A 9,171-nucleotide genomic window follows, 5' to 3' on the forward strand; every position below is an offset into this window, starting at 1 on the left:
ATTTTAAAAGGCTAATTGATCATTAGAAAACCCTTTTGCAATTATGTTAGCACAGTTGAAAACTGTTGTTCTGATTAAAGAAAACATAAAACTGGCCTTCTTTAGACTAGTTGAGTATCTGGAGCATCAGCATTTGTGGGTTCGATTACAGGCTCAAAATGGCCAGAAACAAAGAACTTTCTTCTGAAACTCGTCAGTCTATTCTATTGTTCTATTTTTGCCTATTCCATGCGAGAAATTGCCAAGAAACTAAAGATCTCGTACAGCGCTGTGTACTACTCCCTTCACAGAACAGCGCAAACGGCTCTAACCAGAATAGAAAGAGGAGTGGGAGGCCACAGTGCACAATTGAGCAAGAGGACAAGTACATTAGAGTGTCTAGTTTGAGAAACAGACGCCTCACAAGTCCTCAACTGGAAGCTTCGTTAACATTTACATTTACATTTTAGTCATTTAGCAGACGCTTTTATCCAGAGCGACTTACAGTAGTGAATACATACATTTCATTTTCATTTCATGCATTTTTTAATTTTTAATTTTTTAATTTTTTGGACTGGCCCCCCATGGGAATCCGTGGGTTTTAGTACCCGCAAAACGCCAGTCTCAATGTCAACAGTGAAGAGGCAACTCTGGGATGCTGGCCTTATAGGCAGAGTTGCAAAGAAAAAGCCATATCTCAGACTAGCCAATAAAAAGAAAAGGTTAAGATGGGCAAAAGAACACAGACACTGGACAGAGGAACTCTGCCTAGAAGGCCAGCATCACAGAGTCGCCTCTTCACTGTTGACGTTGAGACTGGTGTTTTGCGAGTAACGGTTTACTCAAATAGTATTTTACTGGGTGACTTTCACTTTTACTTAGGTCATTTTCTATTAAGGTACACTATATATACAAAAGTATGTGGACAACCCTTCAAATTAGTGGATTCGGTTATTTCAGCCACATCCGTTATTGACAGGTGTATACAATTTGAGCACACAGCCATGTGATTTCCATAGACAAACATTGGCAGAAGAATGGCCTTACTGAAGAGCTCAGTGACTTTCAACGTGGCACTGTCATATAATGCCACCTTTCCAACAAGTCAGTTCGTCAAATTTCTTCCCTGCTAGAGCTGCCCCGGTCAACTGTAAGTGCTGCTATTGTGAAGTGGTAAAGTCTAGGAGCAACAAAGGCTCAGCCGCAAAGTGGTAGGCCACACAAGCTCAGAGTACGACAGACATGTGCTGAGGCACGTAGCGCATAGAAATCATCTGTCCTCGGTTGCAACATTTACTACCGAGTTCCAAACTGCCTCTGGAAGCAACGTCAGCGTTGGGAGCTTCATGAAATTTGTTTCCATGGCCGAGCAGCCATTCACAAGCCTAAGATCACCATGTGCAATGCCAAACGTCGGCTGGAGTGGTGTAAAGCTCGCCACCATTGGACTCTGGAGTAGTGGTTCTGCTAGTCACATTCTGCTAAAGATCCCCAAAGCACACACATCCCTGGGTTGCTTGTCTTTCCAGTTCGCCGCAGCTAGCGACTGGAACGCCCTGCAACAACAATACAGGGCGACTGGAACGCCCTGTATTGCTACCATGCTATGTTGTTGTCTTAGGTCTCTCTTTATTTAGGGTTGTGTTGTCTCTCTTGTTGTGATGTGTGTTTTGTCCTATATTTTTATTTGATTTATTTATATTTTTAATCCAAGCCCCCAACCCCGCAGGAGGCCTTTTGCCTTTGGTAGGCCGTCATTGTAAATAAGAATTTGTTCTTAACTGACTTACCTAATTAAATAAAGGTTAAATAAAAAAGTTGAAACACGCTCTCTGGAAGGCTGAATCACGCTTCACCATCTAGCAGTCCAACAGATGCCAGGAGAATCCTACCTGCCCCAATGCATAGTGCCAACTGTAAAGTTTGGTGGAGGAGGACTAATGGTCTGTGGCTGTTTTTCATGGTTCGGTCTAGGCCCCTTACTTCCAGCGAAGGGAAATCTTAACCCTACAGCACACAAGGACATTCTAGGCAATTCTGTGCTTCCAACTTTATTGCAACAGTTTGGGGTAGGCCCTTTCATGTTTCAGCATGACATTGCCCCTGTGCACGAAGCGAGGTCCATACAGAAATGGTTTGTTGAGATCGGTGTGGAAGAACTTGACTGGCCTGTACAGAGCCCTGACCTCAACCCCACCGAACACCCTTGGGATGAATTGGAACGCCGACTGCGACCCAGGCCTAATCGGCCAACATCAATGTCCAACCTCACTAATGCTCTTGTGGCTTAATGGAAGCATGTCCCCGCAGCAATGTTCCAAGATCTAGTGGAAATCCTTCCCAGAAGAGTGGAGGCAACAAAGGGGGAACCAACTCCATATTAATGCCCATGACTTTGGAATGAGATGTTTGACGAGCACTTTTGGCCATGTAGTGTATCCTTACTTTTACTGAAGCATGACAATTGGTTACTTTTTCCACCTCTGTGTCCTATGAAGCAAAATATACATTTGGTCATATTCACAGATTCACAGACTATTTTGGGGGCTTTTTATCATTTAAGAATATTCCCTTAAAGGGAAATTCCACCACTTTCAAACTCATTTTCATTATCTCCAGCACAATATCAGTATACGTGTGAAAATTGTGCATTTCTATGTTTTGTAGAAAAAAATAGGAAGTAAAAAAGTTATACTCGATGAGATCATTAAAAGTTTAAACATTTTAAAAACGGTGCTTTTCAAATTCGCGGTGAGGAGGGAGCAATAAAAGTCGTTGCAGGCTTTGAAAATCACTGTTTTGTTTGACTTTTAATCATTAAAAAAAATATCCTTTTACCCCTTTTTCGTGGTATCCAATTGGTAGTTACAGTCTTGTCTCGTTGCTGCAACTCCCGTATGGACTCAGGAGAGGCGAAGGTCGAGAGCCGTGCGTCCAACAAAACACAACCCAACCAAGCTGAACTGCTTCATGACATGATGCCCGCTTAACCCGGAAGCCAGCCACACCAACCTGTCGGAGGAAACACCGTATACCTGGCAACTGTGTCAGTGTGCATGCACCCAGCCCACCACAGGAGTCGCTAGAGTGTGATGGGACAAGGACATCCCTGCTGGTCAAACCCTCCCCTAATCTGGACGACACTGGGCCAATTGTGCACCGCCCCATGGGTCTCCTGGTTGCGGCCAGCTGCGACAGAGCCTGGACTCGAACCAGGATCTCTAGTGGCCCAGGTAGCACTGCGATGCAGTGCCTTAGACCACTATGCCACTCTGGAGGACTTGACTTTTAGTCTTACCCTGTGATGTCACAGAGAAGCAGCTTTAGGACTTTTCTTCTTATCTTTTTAAAACACAGATCACAGAAACGTGCTGTTTTCACATATGCAAACACTGGTTTGGTACTGGAGATAATAATGAGGTTATGGGGTTAAAAAGGTTAAAAAGTGGCAGAATTGCCTTTTAATTAAGAAAGAGCCAGGGCAGAATTTCCCAAACTTATTGGAGTAGGTATAGCCTATGCCAGCTGGCTTACACCTGTGTAATAATAACCTAATCACAATATAACGGCATCCATTTGGAAACATTTCTCTTTATAAAATGATGTTTTCTCCACAGACTTCTTCATACGCTACAGCAACAGGTGTTTCTCATGCTGTATGACATTGTATAGTGTTTTTCGTCCCTGGTCCCAGAAGGCCACACAACAGCACCTAGAATGTGAGGACCCCCTATAATCAGTATTGAAGAACACTGAAATATGTTTACAATTACAACAAAGCAAATTACAAAGTCCATTTAAAAACCATGTGTTATGTGCATGGGAGCTATCCCTAAAGCAGTCACTGAAAGGTGTAATTTCTTGCACCCTCGTTAAACCACAGTGATGTAGGGAACCTTTTAGAGGTGGTCCACTAGACTCTCCGTCCAGCCCCCGGATCGAGGCGGATGTGGTAAGGAGTTCAGTTAGAAACAGGAAGCTCTTTCTGCTCTCCCCCTTCACAGCTCTGTTACAGTAACCTGTCTGTAAGTGGAACTGTCAGTGAGATGGTGGTGGCCTGAAGAGGCTTTACTAAAGGTGAGAACACAATACGTGTATTTCTATTGGGGATAGATAGACTATATGAAGAGGTTCAATTTCAGAGACGCATCATGTTGTGTTATTGTCATCCTCATACCAAGATGAAGACTTAATTGGAATTATACTGTCTTTCAATAATGTACCACATTGTACCACTTCAGGAGTCTGCTTTGAAATGTCAAAAAGATCAACCAGCAATCATGGAGTCCCCTTGTTCAGTCCGCCAATTTATTTGGTATGATGAAGTTCAGCTGAGTGTGTAAAAAATGATGCTAAGAGTTGAGTTTGATGCTACGGGTTGAGTTTGATGCTAAGGTTTTTAACAATTAAAACAATGTAACTAATTATGTTGAACTGTATACTCATATATGTTTCAAAACTCTTCTCTTTGGTATATAAATTATAGACCATTCATTAATACTTTATTAGTCTTTATTAGTATTAGTGATGTAGATCATAGTCACTATTTTGTTCAAGGTAAATAAACATACAAAATGTATTCCTAAGTGTATTGTTAAGTTTGATCAATACCACATGTTATGCCGCCACCCTATCTCTATACATTTGGCTTTTATCTACCTTTAATCACAAAATCGGCTATCATTTGCCCTAACCAAACTTTGTTTTATAAAAGCGGAAAGTGTTCTTATCTTCTGGTGCAGATACTGTATCCCTGAACCAACAGGGGTATTCAACACAATACCAACATCATTCTTCTTTGGACGTTTCAAGTTAATAGCATAAGAACATGTCACTCCTCACTGAGTGGGATCAAGACATTACACAATGGTGTTTGGCTATAGCGCTGTGATGACCACACACATCCTGTGGGTAGCTTCAGGTTGTTTACAGGAACACATGAACAATTTCTGCCAAGTGAGGGGTTTATTTCCAACAGTTTAGTCCTTCTTTCCACTTAGTTTTGGTGCCCATAGAGATGATATGTAAGTAATCATTACACCCTTGGTCAGTATCTGATGAACTTGAGGTATTTTCATGACAACATTGGGTGAGCAGGAGATTTGTGTTGTTACAGCTGAATAAGGAACAAGTTTGGCAAACACCTGTCAAAGAGAGAAGTTATTTTTAGTAAAAGTGAAAAACAGCAGTAAGCAACTATTCTTGGTGAATTTATGATACAGAAGAAAACTATGGAGGATATAAATGATATCATTCCAAAGGCAAATGCATTGTTGTATAATTTTCCCATAGGCATGATAGCCATCTTCAGCCTACAAGGAGCTGTCCTGGCCATTGTGTCTGCGGCATCTCTCAGTGTCTTCTCTGCTTTCTGTCTGTGGTGCAGGAGGAAAACCAGTGAGTGGCACTGCATTACAAATTATGACATTTATTACATATTTACTAGGCTACATGTCCCACTAATCAACCTGTAAATCTATTCCAATATCATGAAATCTTAAAGTAAAAATATATTTGTCATGTAGCCATAAAGCTAAATTAAAATACTTAATTTTCAACTTTGACTCGTGAAATAATTTTCTTAATCAATCCGTAGTGTGTTTAAAGTGTTCCCCTTTTCCTTGTCTGTAGAAATAATACATGAAGAGAATCAAATTTATGACCCTCAAATATTGTAAGTATAACATTAACATACATATTAAATAACTGATGCACTGTAAGACCAAGCATGATCTTATCGATATAGTGAAGATTATTATAGATAAATAGCATAATACCCTATGTAATTCCTAATGTACAATTGAAATGTTCTATAATTCATAAAATAGCCGTTTCTATCTCATGCTGTAAAACTATTTAACCTCACTATATGACAAGATAATTTTTCATCACGTAACTCTGCCCAACTCAGCCAACGCGAAGGAAGCAGATTTGCAGTAATGCGATCTAAAACAGGTAAAATGACATTGTGATTCATCATACCCTTTGGGGCAGATTCCCGGACAGAACAAGCCGTATTCTACTTAAATTAATACGGAATAAAATAAAATCTAAAAGGATTTCACAAGTGGCTTCATTATTGTGAATTCCCTTCCCATAGTGAATGCCTGAATGCATCTATGTAATATGCTGATGGTTGTTATGGCTATCGTGTGCTGATCAACAGTAAATCATATGTTCTCACTACTGAATCCTTCCTGAATCTCTTTTTTTTTTAGTCACACGACCCAACCAGATTATAAGAGAGCTGCCTCCAACACCAGTGTAAGTAGACTACTCATACATTTAGGTCTTATGCCCGTCCTGCTTTTGTCTATGTCTTGTTCCAACATGACAGCTGAAATGACATTTTTTTTAGTTCCTTAAAACTGGATGGGTAACAAAATATATACTTGGATAAATATTTTATACACGCGAACAAGAGTTTCTACAGTTGGAGAAAATCTAAAAGAACATTGGAATTTCGTTTTTAGCTTCCAGCTCACACCTGTTGGTTGTCATGTCTGATGTAATGACCACAGACCCACTGGGCACACACTGGTTGAATCAATGTTGTTTCCACTCATTTCAACAAAATTACGTTGAAGTTCAATTGACGTCTGTGCCCAGTGGGGATTTACCCCCTGACCCCATATTGGCTATGGTCTGTATTTACCTTAGGTGGCCCCTCAGCACTTTATCTTTGTCTCCAGATATGCTAGTAACAGACAGCAGATATGCAACACTCACAATAAATACTTTGAATGTAATTTATTTTACAGGGAACAAACACCACAAGGTAGGTTTTATTTCATTCTTCATGTCCAGCAGACCTTCCCATCCACTTGCATGGGGTCAGTGCCTAAAGAGTCTGTAGACAAAGCTTATAAACAAAACTGAACCAACTGGACCCAGAATTTGAACAGATTATCAACATACAGGTAACTGCCAAAAAAAAGGAAACACCAACATAAAGTGTCTCAATAGGACGTTGGGCCCCCAGGAGCCAGATCAGCTTCAATGCACCTTGTCATAGACACAAGTGTCAGGAACTGATTGGAGGGATGTGACACTATTCTTCCACAAGAAATTCCATAATTTGGTGTGTTGTTTATGGTGGTGGAAAACGCTGTCTCAGGTGCCGCTCCAGAATCTCCCATAAGTGTTTGATTAGGTTGAGATCTGGTGACTGAGACAGCCATGGCATAAGGTGTATATCGTTTTCATGCATTGCTCATCAAACCATTCAGTGACCACTCGTGCCCTGTGGATGAGGGCATTGTCATCCTATGGGGGTATAGTCATGATAGCTAAAATAATGGCCTGCCCAGCATTGTTATACATGACCCTAAGCATGATGGGATGTTAATTGCTTAATTAACTTTGGAAGCACCTGCTTTCAATATACTTTGTATCCCTCATTTACTCGTGTTTCCATTATTTTGGCAGTTACCTGAAGGTATTGTATGTGTGTATCTTTACAGTTGTGAATGAGGAGCAAGCGAAGTATCAAAATGTTGCAACAGGTAAATATTATCTGTTAGTAATTGTATTAGGTATATACAAATGCCAAACGTTTCCATTTTGAAAACACTGAGACCTTTCAATGTGGAAACAGTATCACTAATTCACTACAGTTTTAGCCTGCACCAAATTCCTCAGCACTAACTAAGACTTTTCAATTGTGTTATATTAGCTCAGATGGGAAGCGTTGAACCAACATATGTGTAAGTATCTATCAATGCTTGGTCTCCATTTAAAATATAATATACTGTATAGTCTACTTACAATTAATCTGAATTTTAGTTTGTGAAAAATAATACATGTGCTTATTGTTTTTACAGAGATCCAATCCCAGCGTTAGTGTACCAGAATGTTAATGAGAGTACAAATGCAGACACCAGAGATTCAGAAACGGGTAAGTATGATTTATCCAGTGACGTGAATATAGTATGTAGACCTATGTCTATGGTTTTATCAGATGGAATAAAAATGTTAAAAACTCAAAATGAACAGATAAGCAACCCCCGTCCCTCTCGCCCACTCCCTGGGCCTTTTTATTCATCCAAAACATAAAGAATAGAAAGATGGGAGGCCCCACTATTGATGCATTTTGTAGAGCCCGTTACTGTAGGGGGATATCCTCTCAGATAATGTAATCTGCTGCTGTTGAAAGTAATGTCAAGCTTCAGCTAAAACCACAACCATCAAAAGGTACAGGCAACAATACATGACAGTCTACATAGAGTAACACAATCTAACATCCTCTCAAGACAAGTGTGATCATTTATTCGCATGTGTTCTGATTGTCACTTACCTTATTTGGATGTCAGAAATGTTAAGTATCATTTGATAAACATATTTCTACTTTCTAGATGGTGATCAATATGAGAATGTTTTTCCAACTATTGACACAATCAGCCGTGGCTCTGGTATGTACTTTAGAATGACTAAATAAATGTAGGCCTATCCCTCCTTTGAAATTAGCCATATTTATGAAGATCATGTTGTTTTTATGAAAGAACATTATCTATTTGGAGTAGATTTCTTATATTTTATGTTGAACTAAGATTATTTCCCACCACCTCACAACAGATGGATCAGATTACGAGAACTCTGAATTCCTGGAGCAAGTGAAGATGGGGTTAGAACCGTTAGAGGACGGTAAGTCACCATAGTGCTTTATAACGAAGACAACACTTCTGCTATGAACGTAGGACGAATGCACTAATTGTAAGTCGCTATGGATAAATTACTACAATGTAATGAACTAAGAATTGAGACTTCTAATCTCGTCACAGATGAACCAGATTACGTGAACGACACTGACTGATATGGAATCTACATGCTCTACGAGTGGATATCTATGGGAATGGACTTTTCTCTTTTGTTGAGCTGCTTGAATAAATATTAAGTGATAATGGTATGTATGTCAATGTGCTATACCAGAGCAATGCCATTTTAGGGTTAATGCCCAAAGATGTATTACTTCATCAGGAATTCCCTTGAGTCAAAAAATGTGAGGAACCATGTACAGCAGGGATGGGCAACTGACAGCCCATGGATCAATTTCCAAAACTCAGTCAGGGTCTCAATTTACTGTTGAGAGAGAATAGTAGAATACACAAGGTACACTTTTGAAATGTGCAGTTGTGCATCAGCAGTTATGTCAGCCACTCAATTAGCCCATGCCAGCAAAATTATTTTAGATTG

The 9,171-nt window shown here is 40.0% G+C and overlaps 1 protein-coding gene across 1 annotated transcript; it reads left to right on the forward strand.

Moving 5' to 3' along the window:
• The first annotated feature begins 3,933 nt into the window (after positions 1 to 3,933).
• Positions 3,934 to 8,881, forward strand: LOC106567717 (linker for activation of T-cells family member 2-like). Its single transcript, XM_014137335.3, has 12 exons — positions 3,934 to 4,056; positions 5,272 to 5,376; positions 5,611 to 5,653; positions 5,891 to 5,934; positions 6,198 to 6,243; positions 6,741 to 6,757; positions 7,443 to 7,484; positions 7,655 to 7,685; positions 7,803 to 7,876; positions 8,334 to 8,390; positions 8,554 to 8,622; positions 8,760 to 8,881. Exons 2-12 carry the CDS (start codon positions 5,274 to 5,276, stop codon positions 8,789 to 8,791), a joined length of 558 nt encoding a protein of 185 aa, XP_013992810.1. The 5' UTR covers positions 3,934 to 4,056; positions 5,272 to 5,273; the 3' UTR covers positions 8,792 to 8,881.
• Positions 8,882 to 9,171: the final 290 nt, after the last annotated feature.

Source organism: Salmo salar, chromosome 13 (assembly GCF_965601325.2).
Source record: "Salmo salar chromosome 13, fSalSal1, whole genome shotgun sequence".
Lineage (NCBI taxonomy): Eukaryota > Metazoa > Chordata > Actinopteri > Salmoniformes > Salmonidae > Salmo > Salmo salar.

Bases quoted from the DNA above. Each gene is read 5' to 3' on its own strand.
- LOC106567717 (XM_014137335.3), top strand. From the start codon at position 5,274: ATGATAGCCATCTTCAGCCTACAAGGAGCTGTCCTGGCCATTGTGTCT. The intron at 5,377-5,610 runs GTGAGTGGCACT...CCTTGTCTGTAG, and splicing joins GTGGTGCAGGAGGAAAACCA to AAATAATACATGAAGAGAAT. The intron at 8,623-8,759 runs GTAAGTCACCAT...ATCTCGTCACAG, and splicing joins GTTAGAACCGTTAGAGGACG to ATGAACCAGATTACGTGAAC.